The 27160-nt window shown below is 62.1% G+C and overlaps 1 protein-coding gene and 1 long non-coding RNA gene across 4 annotated transcripts in view; one reads left to right on the top strand and one right to left on the bottom strand.

The window, feature by feature from the left end:
- The window catches only part of CASZ1 (castor zinc finger 1), a 120670-nt gene extending 96534 nt beyond the window's left edge, over positions 1-24136 (top strand). For all 3 annotated transcript variants that reach the window (XM_042996023.1, XM_042996022.1, XM_042996021.1), the window contains 16 exons: positions 2921-3755; positions 4732-4800; positions 6443-6533; positions 7291-7455; positions 8389-8561; positions 8805-9649; positions 12004-12139; positions 12381-12444; positions 13730-13884; positions 13989-14111; positions 15064-15393; positions 16914-17112; positions 17883-18054; positions 19887-20038; positions 20160-20301; positions 22927-24136. In XM_042996023.1, the coding sequence (XP_042851957.1) occupies positions 2921-3755; positions 4732-4800; positions 6443-6533; positions 7291-7455; positions 8389-8561; positions 8805-9649; positions 12004-12139; positions 12381-12444; positions 13730-13884; positions 13989-14111; positions 15064-15393; positions 16914-17112; positions 17883-18054; positions 19887-20038; positions 20160-20301; positions 22927-24056 (4781 nt within the window). In that variant the 3' untranslated portion in view covers positions 24057-24136. The remainder of the gene's footprint in view (positions 1-2920; positions 3756-4731; positions 4801-6442; positions 6534-7290; positions 7456-8388; positions 8562-8804; positions 9650-12003; positions 12140-12380; positions 12445-13729; positions 13885-13988; positions 14112-15063; positions 15394-16913; positions 17113-17882; positions 18055-19886; positions 20039-20159; positions 20302-22926) is intronic.
- Positions 14124-19264, bottom strand: LOC122241101. Its single transcript, XR_006221066.1, has 6 exons — positions 18865-19264; positions 18144-18225; positions 16889-17052; positions 15311-15928; positions 14645-14761; positions 14124-14542 (listed from the first exon to the last, which is right to left on the bottom strand). It is a non-coding gene; the product is annotated as an uncharacterized LOC122241101 (long non-coding RNA).
- Positions 24137-27160: the final 3024 nt, after the last annotated feature.

Here is a 27160-nt window from a genome sequence, read left to right as displayed (position 1 = left end):
GGGCCGAGGTACTGGCGCGAACAGGGAAGACTTGCTCAGGGCGGGAGGGAAGCGCTCCAGGTGTGAGCCGGGCTGGGGGCGGCTGTGAGCATGGGGGGCCTGAGGAGGTGAGGGATGGCTGTGCGGACGTGGGACCCACGACAGACCGTGGGACTGTGTCTCCACCCCTGCATCACAGGAGCCTGCGGGGTCAGCCCTAGAGCCACAGGAGCAGAGCTCCGGGATAGACCTGTTCTGGCAGCCTCCTCCCCTGCCCCTTCCCGGAATCCTTCTCCTTCCCAGGGACCCTGCCTGCTCTGCTAGGCAGGACCTCTCAGGGGCGAGGCACAGGGCCTCAGGATGGCTCAGCCCGGCCCGCAGATCCCGTTACAGCCACCTGCCCCGGACGCGCTCCTCTGGCTGACCTCTTTCCCACGAGGTGGCTGAGGCCTGGCTTTTCTGCTGTCTCCTTGTCCTTATGACTCACAGCAGCCCCGAGCTTCTCACACTCCAGGGAGGGAGGGCCTGCGGTTTTGGGTGGAAGGGGGTCACCGTGGCTAGGATGGAACCCCGGGTGTGGGGCCTTTTCTCCAGCTCCTAGCCTCCTTCTCAGGGCTGTGCCCGGTGCCCCGAGCCTCCCCTGCCTGCTCCCCTATCCCCTTCCCCCTGCAGCGAGGGGCGCATCTCCTCCCTGCGCGGGGAGCCCTGCGCAGCCACATAATTATGCATATAAGATATAAACAGAGCTGTTTAATTATCCTTCGCCACATCAGTGACAGAGTAATTAACAAACATTGCAAGATCAATGAGGAAAAGTGTGACCTTCAGTTTCCTCTGATAGGAAAAGCCCTTGCCGTTCCCAGACACAAGGTGATTGTGCTGAGCCAGAGGAGAGGGAGGGACGGGGACAAGGGCCGCTGTCCCTTCAGGGGCCCGCCCCACCCCCCCAGGCCCAGCCCTGCCCTGACCCCTGCCTTCTCTCACCCCAAATGGAGAGCTGGGACAGTAGGAGGCAGGACCGGGACTGCCAGTGGCCTCGTGACCTGGGCATCGCCCCGTCTGACACCTGGGGCAGCCTGCTCAGCCCTGGGCACCAGAGGAAACCAGCTGGAGCCCTAGCCACCGCCAGGCTCAGACCACCTTCTCTGGGCTGGGGGGCTCAGGAATGCAGGCCTCTGGGCTGCCTCAGACCCCCACCCAGCCCCCTCCCTCCTCTAAGCTGCCTGCCCTTCAAAGCCTTCTGTCTCTCTGCCATATATAGTGAGGGCTCAGCTGCCTCCTGCTATTTTTAGCCCCTTTCCCTGGTCCCTGAGCCACTGAATCTAGCAGCCAGAGCCCCCTCCTCCCAGGCTGGGCCCCCAACCCCATGTAGCTTGAGGTCAGGACAGTGGCCCACCGGCCACCCTGTCCCAGGGAACAGCCATCTGTTGGCTCCCGGGGTCACTCTGCCCACCTGGGGTACCAGGTGCCACCTGTGACTGTCCTCTTCCTACACCGACCCGATAGGTTGCGATGAGGGTTGGGAGGCGACCCTCATCTGCCACCCTGCTGGGGTCCTGGGCCTCCCACCCCTTCTTCAGCCATGCCTTCCCCCTGGCTGTGCTGTTAGGACTCCCAGCCTGGGGCCCTGCTGCTCTGAGTGAACGTGCCCGACTTTCTGGGCTCAGAAAGGAATGGAGAAAACATGTGTGTCCCTGGGGCCCATGTGGGTCTCACCCTCCTATGTGCGCCCACCCCTGATCCAGGCCAGAGCCCATAGTAGGTGTTTCGTGAGTGTTCTGCACGAGAATGAGTAAGCCTGTGTGTGCTGGGGGGTCACACATCTGCTGTGGCAAAGGTCATGTGTGCAAGGACGTGGGGCTCCAGAGAAGAACCCCAGGCAGAATGGGATCATCTTGCCTCCGCCATCCTGAGGCTCATCCTGGGCAGATGGGTGTGGGGTTTGGGTGGTTCGTGTCCATGTGTGTGTGTTTGTGGGGTTGGGAAGGTAGCTAGGGGATGTGCGTGTATGTGTGTGTGTGTGCGTGTTTGCTCACGTCCCTGTGGGGAGGCCGCTCCGGGATCTCTGTGTGCCCCGGAGTGAACACAGGTAGAGCCTGTACACAGGCTGTCCTCGGTCCCCTGCCTGGGGCCAGTAGGGCCAGCCTCCCAGGCAGACTCTCCTCAGGGTGGCCACCTTTATGAGCGGGCACGAGGATGACGGGGAGGTTCGTAGGACTCCTCACGTCATAATTCTTGACTGGGGCAAGGGGCCTCGAGTGAGTCTGAACAAATGCTTTGGCAAGGCCCCTGCCCCCTCAGCCTTGTGGTCTGGGACCCTCAGTATGTGGGGGGCCGGTGGAGCCGGGGGGCCAGCTCCTGGTGAGGCCTGGGGTAAGCCCTCTACGTCCCAGGGATGAGGGCCTGTGTGTCTGCTTGTGGGGTTCAGGGAGAGTCCTCCAGACAGGCTCAGCCAGGCCCACCCCCAACCCTCAGCCCCTGGGGTCCCTCCTGACTGCCCAGCTGCCGGCCCACATCCTTACCTGTCCCCAGCCCCCGTGTCACCCCACCCTTGGGAGGCAGGTTGGGATCTGGCCTTACTTCCAGTAAAGTGACTTCTCTTTCATATTAGGCCAAGGCGAGAGAGAGGAGACATTTATGAAACTTTGTTTAATGTACTGAAAAGCCATCGGCCAGAACATTTAGGAAATTGATTTTCCTGGCATTGATGAACTCGTTTTATTTTACCCCGGTATTAATTACTTTTTTTTTAAACAAATTAATTTAAGAGTCGTAAAACCTAACAAGTGAGCCAAATGTCCATAGATCATGTCGTGCTCCGCCCCCTCCCCATGCCAGCCTCCTCCCTCTGTGGGTGGGGGCCCACGGGGAGGGGGTGCCCCCTGTCCCTTGGCTACCCTGCTCCCTCCCAGAGGTGACCGGCCTCTCCCCACTGCTGCAGGAGAGGCCTCCTCACTCCGGGACTACGCGGCTTCCACTATGACTGAGTTCCTCGGCATGTTTGGCTACGATGACCAGAACACGAGGGACGAGCTGGCCAGGAAGATCAGCTTCGAGAAGCTGCACGCAGGCTCCACCCCCGAGGTGGCCACCTCCTCCATGCTGCCCGCCTCCGAGGATGCCCTCAGCAAGCGGGCGCGCTTCTCCAAATACGAGGAGTACATCCGCAAGCTCAAGGCCGGCGAGCAGCTCTCCTGGCCGGCCCACGGCACCAAGGCCGAGGAGCGGGCGGGCAAGGACGTGGTGGGGCCCCTGCCCGGCCTGCGGCTGCCCAGCAGCACGGCGCACCTGGAGACCAAGGCCACCATCCTGCCCCTGCCCTCACACAGCAGCGTTCCCATGCAGGGCCTGGTGGCCCGCACCTCCAAGTACGACTTCTTCATCCAGAAACTGAAGACGGGCGAGAACCTGCGGCCCCAGAACGGGAGCACCTACAAGAAGCCATCCAAGTACGACCTGGAGAACGTCAAGTACCTGCACCTCTTCAAACCCGGGGAGGGCAGCCCCGACATGGGCGGGGCCATTGCCTTCAAGACGGGCAAGGTGGGGCGCCCCTCCAAGTACGACGTCCGGGCCATCCAGAAGCCGGGCCCTGCCAAGGTTCCGCCCACCCCCAGCCTGGCTCCTGCACCCCTCCCCAGCGTGCCCAGTGCTCCCAGCGCCCCTGGGCCAGGGCCCGAGCCGTCTGCCTCCCTGCCCTTCAACACTCCCGAGTACCTGAAGTCGACCTTCTCCAAAACAGACTCCATCACCACGGGGACCGTCTCCACTGTCAAGTAAGGGCGCCCATCCTGAACTCGGGACTAGAGTGGCCACTTCTCTGTCCCTGAAGCCCATGCTCGTGGACGCATCCACTCGTACACATCCACCGTGCGGCCAGCTTAATACACGCACTGGCTCTCACATGCTTCTGCACATGTGCATGCCTGCGTGTGCACACACGTGTACACACACACACACACACACACACACGGCCTGCGTAACCACCCACGCCCAGCACGCGACACATCTTGCAGTGTGCACACGCGCGTCACACGTCAGGTATTCCCGTGCATGTGCTCATCTGCTAACACACGTACCAGGGACTGCTGTAACCCCCATTTGCCAGTGACAGGCTTTCTGTGCCTCAAATGCAGCCTTGGGGTTGGCTGGGAAAGCCCTAGTCTGGGGTTAGGGCTCTGGGCTCCAAGCCGGTCACCGTGCCTCCCAGGTTCAGGGCCTGGGCCGTGGGGAAGGCAGCAAGAGAAGGCAGGAGTCTGGGGGCACACTCATCACTAACCCCCAGGCAACGGTCAGATTATCTGTGGATCAATTGTGTGGGGTTCCCACACTCCCTTCCCCCTTGAGGCAGAGCCAAAAACCTGGAGCAGATCTAGGGAGCTGCCCGCTGGCCTGGGAGGGGGGCTTTTCTGATCAAATGACCCCACCTTCTCTTGCTCCTTCCCCAGTGGTCTTCCCAGCATCCTGCTGACTCCCGGTATGCAACGGGGGCCAGGCCCCAGCTTCCAAGGCTTCCTAGCTAGGCCCGTGCCAGCTTGGGATGGCCCGGCCCTTGCCGGAGTTGGGCTAATTGAACCTGTGCCAAGGTTCCGCCAAAGGGCTTTCCAGTCCCACCTTGAGGGCCTCAGAGCACAACAGAGCAAGAGAGGGAAGGGCCAGGGCCCCAGGACAGGGAGCTGCCCCCTAGACACTTCTGGGGTGTGAAGTTACCCCTGTCGGCTAATCGGCTGTGCCCTGTGTGTCTCTCGCCAGGAACGGATTGCCCACAGATAAACCAGCTGTCACCGAAGATGTAAACATTTACCAGAAATATATTGCCAGGTAGGCCCCTGGGGAGGAGACTGCCCTGGAGAGGTGGTGGGATGGGGCCAGGAATGCCTGGGGACCCAGGGATCACAGGCCCATCTGACCGCTAGTGCCCGAGTGCCTACTGCTTCCCTACCTCTATGCGCCCATGCCCTCAAATTCCCCGGAGGGACTGGGTCCCATCTCAGCCCCTGCCCCTTGATGTGACCTGGGCCACACGCCCTGAAGCAGCTTGTACCCTAGGCAGGGCCAGGGTGCCCAAAGGGGCCTGATGGCGGGGCCTGGCCGCAGGTGAGCACTGAGCTCCCGCCACGGCTCATACAGAGTCTGGGGTGGGATTCAGGCCAACGTGGAGCCGCTGGGGATGAGAGGAGGTGTGCGCAATTATCCTCTCTGACATGGCCTCCGTGTGCTCCCTGGGCCGGGCCTTGACCCTCACCTCCTGACCGCAGACCTGCCCTCTTACACTTTTAAGGCCACACGATGGGTGGGTAAAGAACCTTCGCCTCGATGGAGGCCCCCAAATCCGGCCCCTTGCTGCCAACACCCGATGGGGCAGCCCAAGGGGCGAGCTGTGCCCCAGCCTGTGTCTTTCTGCTGATCTTCTAGGTTCTTCCTGTCCCTCTCTGTCTTTTCAGCTTTGTTCCAATCTCTTTATTATTATTATTATCATTATTATTAGTGCCTCAGCAGATGGCCTTTTTGGCAGCTTCAGCTTAAATATTTATTTGCAAGTGGTTCTCCCTTTACAAAGGGGTCTCTCCCTCTGTCTCTCTCTGTCTCTGTGTGTGTGTGTGTGTGTGTGTGTGTGTGTGTGTGTGTACGCACGCATGTCCCACAGTCTGAGGCCAGCCTCCTCCCCAGTTGTCCTAGCAGGCTCTCCCCAGAGCCGCCTCCCAAGGGTAGCCATCGCCGAGCTTGAGAACCACAGCCCAGTGGCACTGGGGCCTGGAGAAGGTCGGGGTTTCTGAGAGGCGGGCAGTGGCCAGGCAGCATGGGGCTCCCGACTGCGGACTTGGCTGGAGAGCTCACTCCCTGCCGCAGGAAGCCGAACAGATGCTGTGCTTTAAAAATTCATAACCCTGGGCCGTTTCAAGTGTCAGGAAAGCCCAGGACAGAGAGAGGCTTTAACACCTCTCAGCAGCGGGGCCCTGGGCTGGCCCAGCCAGTGTCTCCAGCACCTGGCTTCACTCTGGGTGCGGGGCCGGCGGGCGGCACCTGCAGGAAAGGCAGTCACCCTGGGGGCTCCTGCCCTCACCGCCTCATCCCATCCCATCCCAGGCCTCCTCCCTGTCTCTGCTCTGCCGTCTGGCCCGCCCCAGCTTCTTCCTCCCCACCTTGGTGCCAGGCCTGTGTGCCTCACTGCGTCCTCATTCCCGAGGCAGGCAGGACAGGTCTGCAGTTCAGTGGTCCTAGGATTCCCAACAGGCCTGATCACTCACCCTGGCCTCTGCCACTTCACCCCCACAGACCACCTCTGCCCCCCCATACCCCTACAAAGGGCTCAGGGCCCCTGAACCCCAGCAGCGCTTCCCCAGGGTATGGGCACATATTTTCTCTGCTGCTCTGGCAGCAGAGTCCTCCCTGGGAAGGGAGGGAAGAGTCCTCCCTGGGGCTGATGCCCAGAGAGGGCTGAGCCCACCCTTCCTCTCTGCAGGTTCTCCGGCAGTCAGCACTGTGGCCATATCCACTGCGCCTACCAGTACCGTGAGCACTACCACTGCCTTGACCCGGAGTGCAACTACCAGGTAGGGCCTTGTGGGCACCAGCCCCGCCCCTGCGGGCTGGCCCATCGGTGGGGGAGCCTCTCGGCAGTGGGACGGGGGTGTTCAGTTCTGCCGAGGCCGCCTGAGCTTAACTCACGCAGACGGAGAACCCAGAAAACTACTAGCCCAACAGGCATTTGATAGGGTCTGGAGCCACCTGCTTCCCTGGGATGATCATTCAAGCTCCCTTCCCTGGGAGCCCCACCCCCCGCCACCCGCACCCCAGGGCCTCGGCACCTTGTCTGACTCTTCTCGGTGTCCTCCTGCCCCGTCTAGTAGATGATAACGCTGAGGGGCAGAGAGATCGTCACTTACGGTCAAAGCCACCTGTGATAAATGCAGAGCAGGTGAACAAGAGGGAAACGCAGCCAGTGTGCCCAGGGCTGTCCCCTCTTGCTCATCAGGGAGCCCAAGCTGGCGGCACAGCCCATAGGTGACACCGGGCAAAATGAGCTGTCCCCTGTCAGAGCCGCTGCCTTAAGGGCCTGGCCAGATTCGTCTCCTCTGCTCCTGGGCGTGAGCGCTGGGAGCCCGGCGGGAGGTCACAGAAGGCCCTGTGGCTCTGGGACTTGGGATTGCTCTGTCTGTGGTCCCCTGTGCTGGCCTGGGCGCCACCCGGCTGCCTCGACCCCAGGCAGGATTATTTCCAGGGAGAGCCAAGTGGGCGGGGGGGGGGGGGGGGGCAGTGCTCTGGGCGAGGGGCTGGCCCAGGCCCCCGCCAACTCGTGCTCTCCTGCAGAGGTTCACGAGCAAGCAGGATGTGATCCGGCACTACAACATGCACAAGAAACGCGACAACTCCCTGCAGCACGGCTTCATGCGCTTCAGCCCGCTGGACGACTGCAGCGTCTATTACCACGGCTGCCACCTCAACGGGAAGAGCACCCACTACCACTGCATGCAGGTGCCAGGGGCAGGGCCACCCAGGGCCCGGGGCCTGGCTCGGGGGCGGGGGGGGCGGGCTGCGGGGGGCAGCAGGCGAGCGCAGGGAGTCCTGGGGGCGCGGGCCCGGGCGGTGTCTGGCAGGGCCAGGGCGGGGCCGTCCCCATGGCCATACTTGGTGCGGGTGAAATTCAGGGAGCTGTTTATACAGACCAGCATTTCTCAGGCTTTAACACCAAGGGGAGCGTTGCAAATGGTTCCTGAGGAGGTTTTTGTTTAATTCTCTGTTTTAATGCCACGCCGAGTCTGGGCTTTTTCAAGGTGTCAGGTCCAGGGGGAGCGACTCGGGGTTGCAAATAGCAGCCGCTGCGCCTCCCCCGGCATTTGTCAGGGGGTTGTTATGGGCTCCGTGGAACAACCTGGGCCAGGAGGAGAGGGGGGCTCTCTCTCCGGGCCCTGAGATGGTGCAGACACTGGCACGGCCCAGCCTTCAAGAGTGCTCAGATTCCACGGGTTTTTACTCAATATGGCAACGCTGCCTGCCTTGGCCCAGCTAGGGTGGGGTGGGGAGGGCCCTGTGCCAGGAAGTGTCCACTGAACGAGTCCCCGGGCCGAAGGTGACTGCCGCGCCCCCAGGCCCAGCCCTGCCCACTGCCAGGGGCTTTCGAGACAGAGCCACGGGTTAGGACCCCAAACGCCCCTCGGCGGAACGGGACTCCCACACCTGGCTGTGCCGGGAGGTGCCCGGAGTCCGTGCAGACAACCCAGCCCTCAGCGCAGCCCAGGCCTGCAGGGCCCGGGGGGGTCTTCACAGGCTCTCCACAGCCCAGCTGGATGTTTACAGGGGCCGAAGCTCCCCTGAGCAGGGGGGTCTGTGGCCAGCAGAACCGCGGCTCTGACCTTGGCCCGGGGGTGCCTGGCCTCGGTCCCCCTGACGGCCATTCTGCCCCTGCAGGTGGGCTGTAACAAGGTGTATACGAGCACGTCAGATGTGATGACCCACGAGAACTTCCACAAGAAGAACACCCAGCTCATCAACGATGGCTTCCAGCGCTTCCGAGCCACCGAGGACTGCGGCACGGCCGACTGCCAGTTCTACGGGCAGAAGACCACGCATTTCCACTGCAGGTGAACGGGGAGCCCACCAGGGAGGCTGCTTGGCCTGGGGGAGGGAGGGGAGGCGGGGAAGTGGGCCCGTGCGGGGCTCGGGGTCCCGCCTCCCGGAGGCCACAGGCACAAGGGTAGGGGGGCCGCCCGGGGGTTCTCCGGGTCCCCCCCCCCCCGGGGCCGAGGCGGGAGCCGGGCAGGACCACCTCCAGGCGCCCCCTCCTCCCCGAGGCCCTGCGACAGCCCCTGCCGTGTCCCGTCCAGGCGCCCCGGCTGCACATTCACCTTCAAGAACAAGTGTGACATCGAGAAGCACAAGAGCTACCACATCAAGGACGACGCGTATGCCAAGGACGGCTTCAAGAAGTTCTACAAGTACGAGGAGTGCAGGTACGAGGGCTGCGTGTACAGCAAGGCCACCAACCACTTCCACTGCATCCGCGCCGGCTGCGGCTTCACCTTCACGTCCACCAGCCAGATGACCTCGCACAAGCGCAAGCACGAGCGCAGGCACGTCCGCTCCTCGGGCGCGCTGGGGCTGCCGTCCTCGCTGCTGGGCGCCAAGGACACGGAGCACGAGGAGTCGAGCAACGACGACCTGGTCGACTTCTCGGCCTTGAGCAGCAAGAACTCCAGCCTGAGCGCCTCCCCGACCAGCCAGCAGTCCTCCGCCTCCCTGGCCGCCGCCGCCGCCGCCGCCGCCGAGGCCACGCCCGGGGCCGCCAAGCCGCCCAACAGCAAGATCTCCGGGCTGCTGTCCCAGGGCCTGCCCGCTTCCATCCCGCTGGCGCTGGCCCTCTCCAACTCAGGCCTGCCCACCGCCGCCCCCTACTTCCCTATCCTTCCGAGCCGGGGCAGCGCCTCCTTGCCCGTGGGTGCCCCCGGCCTCCTGGGCGCCATGTCGTCCGGGGCAGTGGCCTCGGCGGCAGCCGACACACCCACCCTGGCCGCCTCGGGAGCCGGTGACTCTGCCCCGGCCGCCGCCACCTCTGTCCCGGTGCCCCCCGCCTCCATCATGGAGAGGATCTCGGCGAGCAAGGGCCTCATCTCACCCATGATGGCCAGGCTGGCCGCGGCTGCCCTCAAGCCCTCTGCCACCTTTGACCCAGGTGAGCAGGCCGGGCACTGCCCAGGAAACGAGTGGCTTATGGACCCCGGGAGCCCGCCGCCTCAGATTGCAGAGCAGAGTCGGGGGGTGTTGGAGAGGCGTCTTTCTACTCCTGCACCCACGTCCCCCACGCCCCCAGCTCCCATCTTTGCCTGGTCTCTGCCTCCATCCTGTTTGTTTGCTGTTGGGGCCCCCTTGTTCCGGCCTGCCCACCCCACCCGAGGCAGCTCTGTTCTCTCATCTGTGAAGTGGGGGCCGTAGGCCTGGCCTCACTGGGAGCCTGTGTGTCCCGGGGCAGCTGGTCCTTACCACTCCGCACCCCCCAGTTGTCACCCTCCCTCATCGCAAGTCCAGCCGCTGATGAGAGGAGTCCCAGATCCCTGCGCCTCCCTAGGGCCCCCCGTGTCACCTGGAGGGGCATGGGTCCAGCCAAGCAGCAGGTGGCCGCACTTCAGGGATGCTTGGGATCTACACCCGGCCGGCCCCTCGAGGCCGAGGATAACCTTCCGGTGTCTCCCTCTCCGTCAGTGCCGTCTGGTAGAACTTTCTGCCGGAACGGAAATGTTCTGTCCTGTGCTGTCTGGTATGGCAGCCACTAGTCACCTGTGACTGTTGAGTGCCTGAACTTGGCTCTGTGACCAAGGAACCGGATTTTGGTTGGAATCGCTTTAACTTAGTCACACCTGGCCAGCGGCTGCCATGTTGGACAACACAGCCAGACCTCCCGAGTCCCACCTCTGGCCTCCCTCTGGCTTACCACGGGGAGCGGTTCTCCTTCTCAAGTTTTCTACTCTTTTTAAATGTTTTCTCTGATCTCTGGAATTCTTTGGCTTTCTGTTTACCTGGCTCCTCTCCCTGTTCTCCCCCTTCTCGGTACTTAGCTGAGAACAGTCAGCTGTCACTTCAGCCACTCATTCAGCAACCGCTGGGCTTGCTGAGGGCCAGGCGCCTCACCGGTGCTGGGGACACGGCAGGGAAGCAGAGTCCTGCCTGGTGGTACTGATGGGGCAGTGGGGGTAGCCTGATCCCGGGCACGCAGCCAGGAGGTGGCAAAGTCCAGACTTGGACCTCAGCGGTCCGGCTCCTGAATCTGCGTGCCCTACTCTGCTGTGAGACCGTCTCAAGACCAGGCAGGACGGAAGGTCCCTGCGGCCTAGCCCAGGGGTCTGCCCAGGTCTCCTAGAGGGCCTGCCGGTGCTTGGCAAGGGGGCTGGGCCATTTCCCAGGGGACCTTGGGCAAGTGACTTCAGGGAGCTACTATCCTGTCCCGAGTGGGACGTTCCCATCAGCTGGAAGCGTGGAGGGACCCACCTTCCGTTCCCAGGTGTGAGAGGGACGGCAGGATGCCCAGGGGCCTTGTGCCTCTAGCCAGACGCCTGTGGGCCGGGGTGGGCCCCACTTTAGGACCACACTGAACTCAGGGGCCAGACTGTCAAATTCTTTCTTTTTCATTAGAAAAATCTCCTTCCCCCAAAAGAAAGGTCAAGGGAAGGGGGGGGGGGCGTTTTCCTTTATTTTTTAATCAAATGCCACTTGCTGTCTGTGAAGCAGCTTTCTGTCAGCTGCAGCGCCTTGGGGCAGATTAATATTTCAGCCACTTGGGGATTGTGGAGAAGGGCTCGGTGGACATGTTCCTGTCAGCAACTTCTTTTGCCCCCGCTCTGCTTGGCCTCCCAAATCATCTGCCTACCGAGCTCCAGACTTTCCCCCAATGGCTACACCCTGCCAGCTCCCACCCAGACCCTGGTCCAGCCCAGCCCGGCCACAGTGGGCCTCACATCCCTGCCCTGGACAGCTTGACGGGCGAGGTCACATAGTTTGAACTGCTCTGATTGGCTGTCAGCTCCCATCGCCCTGACACAGCAGATGCCCCTCCTAGGCATGCTCAGTGGAAGGCAGGGCCGTCGCCCCGGCAACAGCGGGCCGGGGACCTGCGGAGGGGCGCAGCTCCCAGTCTAGATCTGCCACTTTCCCTCAGCATTAACAGAGTCTTTAATAAAAGCCTAAGCGGCAGCCCCACAAATCGACTGTGACAGTCGGTGGAGAAAATGAAGGGCCCCCACCCCCGTGCCAGCCCCCTCCCCAGCCTCCCGCCCTTCTCCTCCAGGAGGCCCTGAGCTGGGACAACTTTGACATAATTTTGCAATAATTATCACTTGAAGAATTGCCACACAGGGGTAAGCGTCACAAGCGATCATGTCAGTGGGGAGAATCGCTGACCAGCAGCCAGGGTTCCCCTGGGGCCCCCCGCCCACCCAGCCCACTGCCCTCCCTTCTGGCGGTGGGGGGTTCCGGTCTGTGTCCATAGGAAGCCCTCAGCCCCTCTAACACCATCTTCCCTCCCCTCCCCTGTAGGAAACGGGCAGCAGGCCACCCCCGCCAGGTTCCCCCCGGCCCCGGTGAAGCAGGAGCCCGGTGAGAGCGCTGGCGCCCCGGTTCCCCACGAGGTCTCCCAGGACCGCAGTTTAGACCTGACTGTGAAGGAACCCAGGTGAGGCGAGGCCAGGCCCCCACCCCACCAGCTTCTGCCCCACTGCAGGAGGCTCTTGGGGACAGCACCCTTGGAGCCAGACCCCACCGAGGCCAGGGGCCAAGCCCTCCCGGCGGGGGTCCTCCTCCAGCCCAGGCAGATGTAGCAGGCGGGGCCGGGGCCTTCGGGATGGGCAGGGAAGGGTGTCTGGGCTCAGTCCCACGTACGTCTGAGCTAAAGCCCCTTGGTTTGTGTGTTCCAGTAATGAATCAAATGGCCATGCAGTCCCGGCAAATTCGTCTCTCTTATCCTCGCTTATGAATAAGGTAAGAACCATCCATCACACGCCTCCCGTTCCCCCACCCAGAGAAATTAAAGCTATGCTGGGGGGCGGGGGGGGAGGTGTTTGTTTTTTAATGTTTTGCCTCTAATAAGATGAGTTTGTACCATTTAAATTTTGAGGCCATTTTTCATCGGATATAATTTCAGAGCCACTGCTTACAAATTAATTTAATGAACTGGCTGAAGAAATATATTCCAGCCTCTGACACCCTTTTTTTCCCTTCAGATGGAGGGCTCCAAAAGCTTTTCCAGAGCCCTCTAACTTCTTTCCCTCTCAGTTATTAATTTTATTTATTTATTTTATATATTTTTTTGTTTGTTTAAAAGGGGGTGGGGGAGGGGCACTAAAGTGGGAGCAAAGCATCAATTTCCACTTTTCGGGTTGAGTAATGGTCTCGGACGCCTTCCACAGAGGTCGCTCCAGAATATTTATTTTAAATAATGCAGGGTCTTTGTAAATTATACATCATCTCAAATATATTTCCCCCCCTTCACATGATAAATTTGACTACAGCAAGATTAATTTGGTTACCATACACAAGTGACTGCTGGGGGAGCTGAGCCTGGGCTGGACCTCACGGGTGGGGGTCCCGCTGGGCCCTTGGCAGGGAAGGAGCCTCCCGCCGCCCTCTGCCGAGGGCCCCGCGCCCTCTACCTTTCCTCTCTCCCTCCTTGCTCTCCTGCTCTACTTTTCCCTTCTTGGCGGTGGGGGAGGGTGTCACTGGCCCCTGTACCCCCTCGTTCCTTCGTGTTGGGGCCCCACACCCCATGTGGGTCAAGCTTTCGCACAGGCTCCCCCTCGCCACTCCCCCTCCTGGCCCAGTAGCCCTGAGCCATCTTGATCTCACCCCCTGAGCCTCCCTCCCTCCCTCTCTGCTCCTCTTTTGTGTGCCTTCTCTTGTTCTCAAGGAATTCATAGGGGTTACCCCCCCCCCCCCTCCTGCACTTCTTTTGAAAACCTGGCAGGAAAATAACCAGGGAGCCACAAAGTCTGGGGAAAGCTGGTCTGGTGTGTGCCCAGAGTCCCGGCCTTAGCTTGAGTGATGGATCTTAGCACCACGGGGTTTGTGTGGAGGAGCCGTGGCATCCCCACGTTGCCTCGGGCAGCACCATTCAGAGCGGACTCGGCTGTGGCCAGAGCTGTGCAGGGCCAGGCGCCCTCTCCTCTCCACTGCTCTAGTGCGTTGCAAGAGGCCCAGGCGGCCCAGAGCCGCTGCTGCTCCCACGGCGGCCAGCCAGTCCCAAGCACCGGCCCTGTTCTCTTTGCAGATGTCTCAGGGCAACCCCAACCTTGGCAGCCTGTTGAACATCAAGACAGAAGCGGAGGGCAGCCCCGCCGTGGAGTCCTCGCCCTTCCTGGGCAAGGCCGTGAAGGCGTTGGTTCAGGAGAAGCTGTCCGAGCCCTGGAAGGTGTACCTTCGAAGGTGAGGGGCTCCCTGGCAGAGCAAAGGAGCAGGAAGGGCCACGCCCACCCGTCATGGTGGCCATTGCCCCGGGGTCTCCTCTGACCGCTGCTTCCTCTGGCCAGGTTTGGCACCAAGGACTTCTGTGACGCCCAGTGTGACTTCCTTCACAAAGCACACTTCCACTGCGTGGTGGAGGAGTGCGGCGCGCTTTTCAGCACCCTGGACGGGGCCATCAAGCATGCCAAGTGAGTGGGGGTCCCCAGGGCGCATGGAAACCCAGCCCCTTTCATTCCAGCCTGGCCCCAGGCTGCGTGGGGTTGGGGGCTGCCTGGGTCTCTAGCTGCCTTCCAGGCAGGCGCCGTGTGCTGCTCGCACCGAAACTCAGAAGCTGAGCTAGTTTCTTAGAAGGTACTGCCTGAAAAAGGCAGGCTTCCCCATCCTTCCACCTGCTCAGCCGCCTGGCGGGGTCCTCTGAGCCTGTCCAGGCTCCACCTGGAGACCCTGAGCAGCTGTTTCTGCCCACCCCCCGCGCCCCTCCCCCACCAGTGTGGCCAGCAGCTCTACCACAGATGTTCCCTACAGAGCCAGCTGGAGAGACCCCACTCTGACCCAGGCAGAGACCTTAGGTGAAGGCCTTTTCCAAGCCACGGTATTGCGTTTGTAGATTTTCTTTGACCTAAAAATAATGAAATTAATTTGTAAACCCACTGAGCTGAAAAGCAGCAGGCCAGCCGCCTCTTGTAATTGAACCCAGAACTCGCAGACATTTAACACAGACCTTGGCTACTGCTGGGCCCCAGCTCAGGCTCCGCTCACTGCTCAGGCAGCCGTTAGTCTGCAGAAGAGCCATCTTTGAGGGCCGAGCGAGACCCACCTTTAATTCTCAGAGCAGATTCTGGAAGCACAGATTCATGCCCCCTGCTGTCCCTGTCCCCTGCTCCGTGTAGGAAGGAGCTAGGGACAGACACAGCAGGAAGATCACAGGAAGGCATAGCTAGGGCTGAGCCAGGAGCCCAAGTTCAGAACCAGAGGACACAGCAGTTCTCAGTCCTTCCCTCCTGGTGGCATCACACCTGCTGCTGGGGACTATGTAGGGACACTGGGCCCCTAGGCTCGTGATGGGGTAACATCCAGGGAAAGGCTCCCTGCACAGGGCCCTCTTCCTCCCCACTGAGCCGCTGTTTCTGCCTGTTGCAGCTTCCACTTCCGGACGGAGGGAGGAGCAGTGAAGGGAAACGCAGAGGCTCCCTTCCCCACCTCGGCTGCGGAGACCAAACCTGCCTTGGCCCCCTCGTCCCCTCCAGCGCCTCCTGTCACCACAGCCTCTCTGGAGGGTCCCACTCCCAGCCCGGCTGCCGTGCCCTCCACCCCCACGCTGCTCGCCTGGAAGCAGCTGGCTTCCACCATACCCCAGATGCCTCAGATTCCAGCGTCAGTGCCTCACCTGCCCACTTCGCCCTTGGCAACGACTTCTCTAGAAAACGCCAAGCCCCAGGTCAAACCCGGATTCCTCCAGTTCCAGGAGAAGTGAGTCCCTCGATGAGCCGGGAGTCCCGTGTCCCCCGCGTGTCTCGGGAGTAGGTGCTAGCGAGGGCAGCCGAGGAGGTGCTGCTCCTAACCCTGCAGTGAGCCCGGGCTGTCCCCAGCCTCTCAGGGACACGGTCATCGGACGCTGTCCTTCTAGCCAAAGAAGCTGCTGCTCTGGCCTCACTGCCTGCTCCCCAAGCAGGCAGCCGGGGTGGGAGAAGGTGGTGGTGGTAGGGGCCGCTGTTCCAGAGGAGCAGTGTTGGCGCTGTGAGGACCAGCTTAGGTGGGCCGGGAGTGCTGGGCCTCGCCCGGCAAGGCAGGCTGCATCTCACTCTGGGCCTTGCACCCATGGCTAAGTCTCTGCAGAGCAAGCGAAGTCATGGGTGGGGGGCGAGGGGGCTAGGCCCCCACTCCAGGCCCACACCCGTCCGCACAGTGGTCTGAGCTCTCAGGGGTGGAAGGGACCTTCCTCGCTGGATGGTGGTGGCGCCTTGCGGCGAGAACGGTGACTCTGTATCGTTATGTGTGCGGCTTCCTGTTCTCAATAAAAGTAATAAATTGGATGTGAACGTGTACCGCCTGAGTGGCAGCTGTCCCCCCTCTCTGGGCACCTGGGGCTGGGCCTCTGGCCTGGAAGGGGACCTGCGTTCCTCTCCGTCCCTCCCCGAGCTTCTCTTGTTCGTTCCGCCTCCCCACAGCGGCAGCGCTCTTAGTCTCCCCAGCGCGGTCGGATTCCCACCCTGGGGCCACCATGGCGGCAGCTGTGGCACCAGCCAGGGCAGAAGGCCGGGGCATGGCGTCCTCCACACCTGTCTGCAGCCCAGGAGGCAGGCCGTGGGGCAGGGCTGCCGCTCACGGGGCAGGCTGGCATGGGGGCTCAGCCCAGCACCCCCCACCCCCCACCCCCGAGCCCCACCACTCAGCCGGCTGGTGAGGTTCTCTGAGTGGGCGGGAGCCCTGAGCCCCGAGCTGACCCTGGGGGCCCCAGCAGCTGCGCGCCTCAGCGGGACCTGACACCAGGCGCACACTCCCCCTGGCCAGGGCCCCGAGGGAGCAGAGCTTCCGGGTAGGGCTGCCCACCCATCTGCACCCTGTCAGTCAGCCACACCCAGGGCAGTGCCTGTGCCACGCCAGCCAGGCCCTCACTGGCGCCCCGCCAGGGCTGGCAACGCCATCTCTCATTTTCACATCCAAGAGGTTATTGCAGCCGCCTTATCTATAATCCTGAGGTGTGGCCGTGGAAACTACGTGTCCCAGCATGCAATGCTCTGGGCAGGCTGCACACCGCAACCCTTTCTGCACCAGCCGAGCTCCAAAAAGAAGGCAGGAAAGCATGCTGGGATCTGTAGTCTCCTCTGGCCGAGGCCACTTGTTGAGCAGGAAGGCAGCCCCGGGGGCCATTCCTCTGGGCCACACCGCAGGGGATTAGGGAGCAGAACCCCAACTCGACCAATGTCAGGATGTCGGCGGGGAGGGCTCTGGGAACGCCAATGACCTTCTGGGCTGTGGTTTCCTTCCAGCGATCCTTGCCTCGCCACGGACTGCAAGTACGCCAACAAGTTCCACTTCCACTGTCTCTTCGGGAACTGCAAGTACGTCTGCAAAACCTCCGGCAAGGCTGAGTCCCACTGCCTGGACCACATCAACCCCAACAACAACCTGGTGAACGTGCGAGACCAGTTTGCGTACTACTCGCTTCAGTGTCTCTGTCCCAACCAGGTCAGCCCCGGGGACAGGTGCGGGCGGGGGCCTGGGGCCCGGGGTGGGGGGCAGGGAGGCACGGGGCCCGGGGTTGGCTCCTCCCGGCAGGGATTCATTACCTCTCTCACGCCCGTTTTGAATTGGCCTCGTCCAGACTCTGGAAAGGGCACTGTCTTGCCCCTGGGCCCCTGGAGGCCCCTGGGCAGGGGTCCAGATTGGTGCTCAGTTGGTGACATCTGTCATTTCATCCCAACTCTCCGTGCACTTGGCATCATTCTGCCCATCCTGGAACTATGCTCCCTTTCCCCAGAGGCCTAGAATTTTAAAATAGCCCACTGGACAGCTAGAGATTGAACTGTCCGTGCCCCAGAAAGGAAGGGCAGATCAAGTTCACCGTAAAGGCCTACCCCAAGACTGGTAGGGGCTGTTTGGCAGAGTGCCTCGAGAAGGAGTCTGATCCTAGAGCTGGGCATTCCAGAGAAGAGTGCTAGGCCAGATTAGTGATGTCTGCCTAAGGCCAAGCCTCCAGAGAGGAGTGCTAGGATAGATTAGTGATGTCTGCTCTGGGTGTGGAATTAGAAATGGGTGGCACGATTACCAGGTAGGATGTTTTGGTCAGATTCCAAAAGGGACATACCGCTTTTTAACACGTGAAAGGCCTACACCCAGTTGTGTTTTCTGATTTGAGCACGGAAGAAAAAAGGGCCTGCCACGCCCAGAGCCCTGGGCCCGGTGGGAGCTCAGAGAAGTGGTCAGCCTGGCCCTGACCCTCCCGTCCCTCCCTGCAGCACTGCGAGTTCCGGATGCGTGGACACTACCACTGCCTCCGGACCGGCTGCTACTTTGTGACCAACATCACCACCAAGTTGCCGTGGCACATAAAGAAGCACGAGAAAGCCGAGCGGCGGGCAGCCAACGGATTCAAGTACTTTACCAAGCGCGAGGAGTGTGGCAGGCTAGGTACTGAGGGCCGCGGTTGGGGGGAGAGACTTGCAGCAGGTGGCAAGGTTGTGGCTCTGGTGGCCCCGGCCACCTTTCCTGGTACCCACCTCTTGTCCCTGCACGTCAGACTCTGTGTTGTGTTAAAAGTGCCACTGATGTCACAGGCCAGGCATCATCAAACAGGGGAAACTGTCAAAACACGGAGAGCCCAGGAATAGGGGTGTGAGTGACTCAGAGCACTCCGCCTACATCCGGGGAAAATGCCTGGGGCCTCGTCATCAGAGTCAGGCCTTGGACTTGGTGCTGTTTTCCATTCTCTCAAGAGGGAGTGCGGATAACATAGGAGCCCCTGATGTTCCTCACTCTGGGATCTCTTTCCATGGCTCTAACTACAAGGGCTTTTCCAGAACGGCCCCTGGTTTGTTTGCTCATTCAGCAGATACCTATCGAGGAAGAGCGGTGTGCAGGGCTCCGTGCTGTTACGGGAGGTGGTGGGGGTGGTGGCAGCTCAGGGTTTTGAGCGTCTTCTCTGGCCAGCACCGTGCTTGGCGGTGGGGGTCTGGTAGGACAAGCAGGTACACTGTGGATCGGCCCAGAGCATCTGTGACCTGGGGTGACCCAGAAGGAGGTGGCCATGGGGCTGGGAAGGAGGCCACAGATGGCCCTGAACTTCGAGGCAGATGCCAGGGAGCTGAGTCTGCTGTTGAGAGCTGGGCCCTCGTCAGGGAAGCCGCCCGGAGCCCTGGACCCGACCGGGGCCTCCCGAGTAGCTCCCTGGCCCCAGCTTGCCCCGAGGATGCCTTTGGGCAGGGGGCAGACCCCACCCACCTGCCTCAGGATGGAGCCACACGTTCACAGGCCTGCAGATGTGGGGTAGGAATCTGCCAGGAAAAAACTGGAAACTGGAAGGCAGGTGGCAGCTAGGCAGGCCGGGCACAGACAGCTGGGCCGCAGGCCAGGCCTGTTGTGACTCAGGTGGTCATAGCAGCAGGGCCTTGGGGGAGCAGAGGTGGGGCCGTTGGCTGCCGCGGACTGGCCCTTCCACAGGGGCAGGGTGAGAGACTCGGCGACTGCCAGAAAAGACAGGAAACAAACCTTTCTTTCAAGTATTAATTCAAAAAGAATTCGTGGCCTGGGAGAGGGTTGGTAACCATGGCAACAGATGTCAACATTCGGTGGCCTGTGCCGTCCTTGGGCTCCGTTTACGGGGGTCAGGGTATTCCGTGGTTGTCGGTATTTACTCAGCTTCGGGTGTTTTTGGTGGTAGTTGGGGCCAAACAAAGCTGGGGGATGATATAAGACACCTGGCCAGCCCCGGCGCCATGGCAACGGGCAGGCCTTCACCTGCCCTTTGCTGACACTGTTGCAGTCTTGCCCGCTGTTTGTTCTCAGCCCAGAGCGAAGCCGAGGTGGGTGGGGGCGGGGCAGAGGTCCACACAGGTCTGGGGGCAGGCACCCGGGCTCCCCAGAGATGTGGAGACAGGTGGCTTGCCGGGAGGGGGCCGACCTGGTGGACGGGTCATTGGGGTCTCTCGCCCAGAAACCCCGGGACCTCTCAGCGAGAGGGGCAGGGGATGGGGCCCAGCCTCGCCACTGTCACCTGCCTCCACGCCAGGCCAGAGGAGAGGGTGGGCCCAGGCCCTGGCCAGCCGGAGAGCCTAGGACCTCTTCCCCCCACCCGGGGGTGGGGTGGATACAAGCCCTCCTCAGAGGAATGCCACCACGGGGCACGTGTCCCCTCCCCAGACACCATCTGCCCGTTGGCCACACTCCCCTGAGCCCGGGAGGCACGGTGGGCGCTGCGCGCGCCGGCCGGGGGAAGCTCACGGCCGGCGGGGCTGTGTCCGCAGGCTGCAAGTACAACCAGGTGAACAGCCACTTCCACTGCATCCGGGAGGGCTGCCAGTTCTCCTTCCTCCTCAAGCACCAGATGACCTCCCACGCCCGGAAGCACATGCGGAGGATGCTGGGCAAGAACTTCGATCGCGTGCCCCCCTCCCAGGTGAGCGCCCGGGGTGCCCAGCGGGCGTCGGTGCGTCCCGCCCGGAGGGACGGCCTGCCTGCCCCGCTGTGGGCGGCGTAGCCCCCGCCCGGCTTCCTCAGGGTGCCCCTTCTTCTCTCAGGGCCCCCCGAGCCTGATGGACACGGAGACAGATGAGTACATGGATTACACGGGCTGCAGCCCGGGCGCCGTGTCCTCTGAGTCGCCCACCGTGGACCGGAGCTGCTCCAGCACCCCCGTGGGCAACGAGAGCACGGCGGCAGGTGAGCACACGGCCGGGCGGCGCCGCGACAGCGCGAGCAGCGGGCCAGGAGGAGACATCGGGGGCCGGGAGCTTCCGGCCCAAGGCGCCGCAGGGTCCATCTTAGGCTTCGTGGTCACGTGGCCTCAAAGGAGGACAGAGCCAGCCTTAGTGTGCGGTAGGGCCGGCTGGTCTGGGGGACACAGGCCACTGAGGCCCCCTCCCGCCCGCACTCAGCCCTTGGCTTCGGCTTCCAGGAGAGGAGCTGGGCTCGTCCTCAAGGGCAGGGGGGCCGGGGACCTGCCAGGGCCCAGGCCCCGGGCACGCGGCCTTCCTTCCGGCCCTTCTGCCATCGTCCCGAGGCTCAGTCCCTGGACCCCAAACTGGGGTCGCAGCAGGGCCGCGCTCTGGCGCAGGCCCTCCCTGAGCCCACCACGGCCTCTCCCTGCGCAGCCTCCCCTCCCGTTCTCTCCTCCTCCTGCCACCTCCTTCCCCACTCTTCTCTCGTGGCGCTTCTCTGCTCGTCATCTGTCCACGTGTTTTCATATCATACTTGCTTCCGCCATTGGGTTTCTCATTTTGGTTCTTTTTTGTTTGTTTTTTCTTTGTTTTGGTTTTCTTTTTTTTTTTTTTTTCTGCGTTTCTCCACCCTCTCCAGGCTGCCCGGCTCCTCCTCCTCCTCCTCTTCCTCCTCCTGCTGCCGCTGGCGACGAGGCTGCCCGCGTGGCTCCGCAGCCCCCACTGACCCCATCCTTCTCAGCGGCCGTGCTCCGGGCGCCCCTCCCCTCCCTCCCATGCCTCTTTTCTCCGCCCTGTCTCTCATACTCCCTGCTCAGTGCCACTCTCGGAGCCACCCGGGGCCTGGGCCACCCGGTCGGCAGCCCGCCCCGCCTCCCGCCCGCCACAGCCACCGCAACTCCGGTAAAAAGCGACGTCCCCCTAGTTCAGGATGCTGCAGGTAACTCGCACATGCCTTCTTGCCAGTGTGTGTCACCTCCGCTGACCCTCAAGGCCATGGTCCGGGACCTGACCTTTTCCTGTGACCTGCTGGGGCGAGGACAGGGCCACCTGCGTCCCTCACGGCCCAGCGCCCCCCGGAACCAGAGAGCCCTGTCTCTGTCCCGAGGACAGCTCCTCTGGACTCCTGCTCAGCATTGGGTCCAGGCAGGGCCCTGACACCAGCCTGACCCCCTCCCAGCCCTGGAGCCAAGCAGGAAGAGGGAGTCCCTGTGGCTCAGGCCCCAGGCAGTGCTCAATGGCAGGGGTGCCTCCAGTTCCCACCCCACCCCCCACCCCTGCATATCCGATGCCCCGCAGGGCCGGGACCCGCCAGCCCCTCGCCTCTGCTGTGGCCATCACCGCAGCCCTGCACCTTCCTTCACTCATTTTTGCCTCACGTTCTGCTGAGCGCCAGGCCAGTGCTGTGCCAGAGAGGCAGAAGGTCTCCCTTCTGGAATTCTACCTGTGGAAGGCTGTCACTGCCATAACCACACTGAGCCCTGTGCCCTCAGACCCAAAGCAGCCACTTCTCACTCACCTGGATCTCCAGGCCCCTCACCCTCCCTTGTCCTGCGCCACGCACCCCCACACCGTTGCTGCCCTTGGCTTCTCTTCACCTGCCAAGGTGGGGGTGACTGGGTCTGTTCCCTAAATGGACAACGCGGCACAGTGGTGCCGTGGAGGCCGGATATTATCCTAGGCAGGTTCGGGGCAGGCTGAGCAGGTCAGCCACATGGGAGAAGCCTGGAGAATACCCACCCTTGACCCTGGGTAGGGCCAGCCCCTGAAGGTTTCTCTCTCATTCCTAGGGTGTGAGGCCGGGAATGCCAGGGTTGTTGTCCCTCCCCCAGCTGCCTGCGCAGTGCCAGGGGCTGCTGTCCCCTCACGCCACAGCAGCGGGGCCACTCTCAACCAGGCAGCCCTGGCCATGAGCCATCCGAAGTCCAGGGCGCCGTTGGGTCCAGTTGGGAGGGCACAGATGGGAACCCGTCTGCTGGCTGAGCCCCTGCTCCAGCCCCGGTCCCTCAGAAGAGCTGCCCTCTTCTGGCTTAATGGGGGCAGAAGACCCCCACAAGACTTTAAAGAATCTTCTGGCACCAAAGGGAAGGTATCCCTCAGGGCAGGGCGTTACGGCTCCACACAGCCCCAGGGCGCTGGGCATCCCTGCGGGAAGTAGGTAGGTCCCCTGTGCAGACAGGTGGGCAGCCGGGGAAACTGGTTAGCCGGCCAGGAGAAGGAGCCCGCCTGTCCCTCATTAGAGGCGGGTTCGTGATGGCATCCTGGCGTCCGTCCAACGTGGGTAATTACACTCTGCCGACCTAGATTCCCCCTTCAGCTTCAATTAGCGCCAGGATGCGTCCTGACTTCCCACCCAAACTGGCCAGGAAGCGGCCACCACGTCCCCCGGGTTGCTTGCTCTGCCGCACGAGGGGCGGATGCCTGTGTGGTCGTCCTGCAGACAGGGGATGACGCAAGGGGAAGCCTGGGGGCTCCTTGGTTCTTCGGGGGAGGGGGAGGGGGAGAGGCCCCCAAAGTCTGGGGAAGCCGACCCCCAGCGCTGCCCTCCGGCCACCACGCGGAGCCGGGGACCCTGCGTGGGTGCGAAAGGCTCCCCGGCACGCGCTGACCTCCCCCGGCCCCTCCGCAGGGAACACCATCTCCATGCCCACAGCCTCCGGGGCCAAAAAGCGCTTCTGGATCATCGAGGACATGTCGCCGTTCGGCAAGCGGCGCAAGACGGCCTCCTCGCGGAAGATGCTGGACGAGGGCATGATGCTGGAGGGCTTCCGGCGCTTCGACCTCTACGAGGACTGCAGGGACCCGACCTGCCAGTTCTCGCTCAAGGTCACGCACTACCACTGCACGCGGGAGAACTGTGGCTACAAGTTCTGCGGACGCACGCACATGTACAAGCACGCGCAGCACCATGACCGCGTGGACAACCTCGTGCTGGACGACTTCAAGCGCTTCAAGGCCTCGCTCAGCTGCCACTTCGCCGACTGCCCCTTCTCGGGCTCCAGCACGCACTTCCACTGCCTGCGCTGCCGCTTCCGCTGCACCGACAGCACCAAGGTGACGGCGCACCGCAAGCACCACGGCAAGCAGGACGTGATCAGCGCGGCGGGCTTCTGCCAGTTCAGCTCGAGCGCCGACTGCGCCGTGCCCGACTGCAAGTACAAGCTCAAGTGCTCGCACTTCCACTGCACCTACCCGGGCTGCCGCCACACGGTCGTGGGCATGTCGCAGATGGACTCGCACAAGCGCAAGCACGACAAGCAGGAGCGCGGCGAGCCCCCCGCCGCGTCCCCGGGCCCCGCCGTCGGCCTGGACGGCGCGCTGTCGCTGGGCACCGAGCCCGGGGCCCCCCTGCTCTTCCTCCCGCCCGCCGCCGCCGCCGCCGCCGCCGCCGCCGCCGCTTCCGCGGGCCTGGGGCTGGGGCCGGGCGATGCGGGCGACCCGGGGGACCCCGGCCCGCCCGACGGCCCCGGGCCCCGCGACGGCCCCGCTGCACCCGCGCCCGGCCCGGTGGCGGCTGGGGAGTCGTCGCAGGAGGACGAGGAGGAGGAGCTGGAGCTGCCCGAGGAGGAGGCGGACGACGACGAGGACGACGACGAAGACGACGACGACGACGAGGAGGACGACGACGACGACGAGGACGACGACGAGGACCTGCGCACCGACTCGGAGGAGTCGCTGCCCGAGGCGGCGGCGGCGGCGGGGCCGGGGGCGCGGAGCCCAGAGCTGGCGACCCCGGCGCCCGCCACAGCGTCGCCCTAGCCCGCCCGTCGGGGACGCCTCGCCCGCCCCCCTCCCGTGGTGGCCATTGTGATTCCTTTTGTAAGAGATGCTATTTATCTGTAACGCTGCCCCCGCCCCCCGCCCCCCGCCCCCGCCAGAGCTACGCGATCGCACCCGGGGCCGGCGTGGGGAGGCGCTCCGGGCTCGGGGCGGCCCCGCCGGTGCTTCCGGACCCCGAGTCCGTCTCAGGACAGAGGCGGGGGCCTCCCTCTGGTGCTCCGGGGCCGCCCCCGCCCCGCCCGCGGCGCGCGGCCAGCGGCTGGAAGGACAGGCTGCGAGCGACCCTCCTCTGGCTGCACTTCGGGGATCTTCTTCAGGGAAACAGAAGGTGCTCTTGTCCGGGGTGGGACCGAGGAGCGGGGGGCCCTGAGGGCGAGGCGGGCGCGCAGACACCCGGGCAACCGCCCCGCGCGCCCCTCCCCGCGGCCGGACCCCGGGCCCCGCGACCACGCCGGCGGGATTCCTCATTGCTCAGGACTGGGAAGGGCGCCGGGGGTCACCGCGACCCCCAGCCCTCACCCCCAGAGGCGGGCCCCACTAGCATCTGGCAGGGCCTCCCGTTCACGCAGCTAAGACCCTCCCTCCTGGCCCCGGGGGGCGGGGGAGGGAGGGGCAGAGGCGCCAGCGCCGGCGACACTGCAGGGACCGCGGAGGAAACCTCACGGAATTGGCAGAGCCGGGGCGCTGTGCCCCGCCGCTGGGCCCTGCCCCGGTGTCTGCTCCCGAGGGCTGGGGCCCGGAAGAGGCGCGTCTCGGCCGTCCGGGGACTCCCAGGCCCCAGCCTCTGCCCACGGAGGGCTGAGGCTGTGTCCGCTTCCATACCTAAGAGCGGCAGGTGCTGGCGTGCTGGGCCCGGCAGGGGTCTCAGCCACCCACGTGGTGGGAACAGGAAGGATACCACTGTTTGGGGCTTTAATATTCAAAATGGGGGAAAAAATGCGAGAAAGTTGTACAGTATTTTTCCTGTAAAGGTTATTATTCTACATAGAACAAAAAGAAAAAAAAAGGCAGGTGGGCCGCGAGAGCACAGGCCCGCCTCGGACCAGCCCTGAGGTTGGAGACCGAGTGCAATCGCTCACGTGGGATTTCGTTTCGCATTTATTTTAGAGGCCTTACCAGTTTGAGGCTGTCTGTCTTTACACTAGCACTGACGGGAGCTGCGTGATTCCAACTTTTAACTTGAATTTTGTAGAAACAAGAAAAAGGACTATTACTGTTGATACAAGTTTGTAGTTAACATTTGAGTTTTTCTCTATTGGTTATGCGTGTGGCTTTATAGGGCTTTTTTTTTCCCCCCCTCAGTTTTTATTATTTTGTTTGGGATGCTTCTTTGCCAGTGCAACCCACCCAGACTTGGGTCCCTTTTCAAAACACCCCCACTTCCTGGAGAGGATGAGGCCACCAAGCCCAGTTTGGGGGTGGGGGGTGGGCGCCTGGCTGGTGCACACCAGGCCACAGGCTCTGAGGGCGACAGGGACCCAGCACAGGCGACCCAAGCTTCCCGTGTCTCCAGTCCCGGCCACCAGCCTGGCTCAGGTTGGACCCTGAGACTCTGTCACAGGGAGAGAGCCAAGCCCAGCCTAGAGGAGGCCTGTCTCCCAGAACCTCCTCCCCACAGATCTCCAAGGGGAGCCCCACCTGATGGTGGGGAGGTGGGCACTGGTTTTTTTTTTTCTTTTTGTCCTTGTGTGTGTGTGTGCGTGTGTGTGTGTGTGAGTGTGTGTGTGTGTGTGTGTGTGTGTGTGTGTATGTGTGTCCTCTTGGCTGCCCACAGCCAGAGAGCCGGGATCATCTGCACTGGACAGAGGGAGCAGGGAGGGAGGAGTGGTCAGACAGAGCGTACCTGATTCAACAGGGAGCAAATCGTTTCCTAAAACGTGTCCCCTACCAGAGCCTCCTGAATTCTGTGGGCGCCTCGCGCTGCTGCTGACGTTCGCCCAGGCTCTGTGCCCTACCACAGAGCTGCTGGGTGTGTGGAGGGAGTTTTGTAAAGGAAAAAAAACAAAAGCAAAAAACAAAACACAAAAACATTTTTCAATGTAGCAAAATTAAAACAAAACAAAAAAAAGACAAAAAAAAAGAAAAAAGAAAAAAGAAGATGCCGACAGTGGGAAGTCTAGCCTTTTGTAAACTCCATATTGCACACTAGGACTATAAGCCATTGCTAGCTCATTTTGAATTTTAATGTGTAATTTTTGTTTTATTTTCTTTCTGTGGGGAAAACAATGCTTGATCCACCAATGCTCTTTTTAATGTTTTATAACTATGTATGTGTATATATATAAATATAAAATAATATGTATGCACATATGTGTGTGTATATATCTATATGTATATACATATATAGATATATAGAGATATATAGAGAGGTTTTGAGACGAAAAATGCAGAACGTGAAAACCGAACTGAACAGCGTGTGCTCTGATTACTTGAATCTGGTCTCCTCGGCACCTGGTTATTAAGAACTGAATATTTTTCCACTTGAATTTAGTGCTATTAGAAATTTAATATATGTGTTTTATTTATTTGATTTTTTTTTTTTTTTTTTTTGCATGACTGATGCAAGGTTTGACATTTTCACTCAATAAAAACTGGAAAAAAATCTATCAAGGTATCTTTTATTTTTAAAATCAGCCTCAAGTGGCTGGCAGTGATCGGGCCACGCAGGACGGCACAACCGTGGCCCGGCTCCATGTGCCAGGGCAGGGACGAGGGGAGGGAGTCGGTCACTCCCCAACCCTGGCAGGAAAGGGGCAGACCAGTTTGGCCCTGGGATGGGGCCGAGTTCCCCCAGGTTGCCGGGGACAGGCGGTGGGGAGCTCGGGTCCTGAGCTCCGGAAGGGTGGCTTCCTTCCCCGGCGCTGCCTGAAGCCCCCCGAGTGAGGCTCGGGGGCTGCCGGAGGGCAGAACTGACTGGCCTGGTAGCCCCAGGCCTCGGGCAAAGGCTCCCCACCCACCCCCACCGGCCCCAGACCCCGGCCAGCCCCAGCCTCCCGCAGCCAGGGCTACCGGGCAGGCGCTTGGCAGGGTCATCCTTTGCCGCCTCCTTCGGCTCCTTCCTTCTTCCTGCAGGGACCTGCCTG

Source organism: Panthera tigris, chromosome C1, assembly GCF_018350195.1.
Source record: "Panthera tigris isolate Pti1 chromosome C1, P.tigris_Pti1_mat1.1, whole genome shotgun sequence".
NCBI classification, from domain to species: Eukaryota; Metazoa; Chordata; class Mammalia; order Carnivora; family Felidae; genus Panthera; species Panthera tigris.
This window is presented reverse-complemented; position numbering and strand designations above follow the sequence as displayed.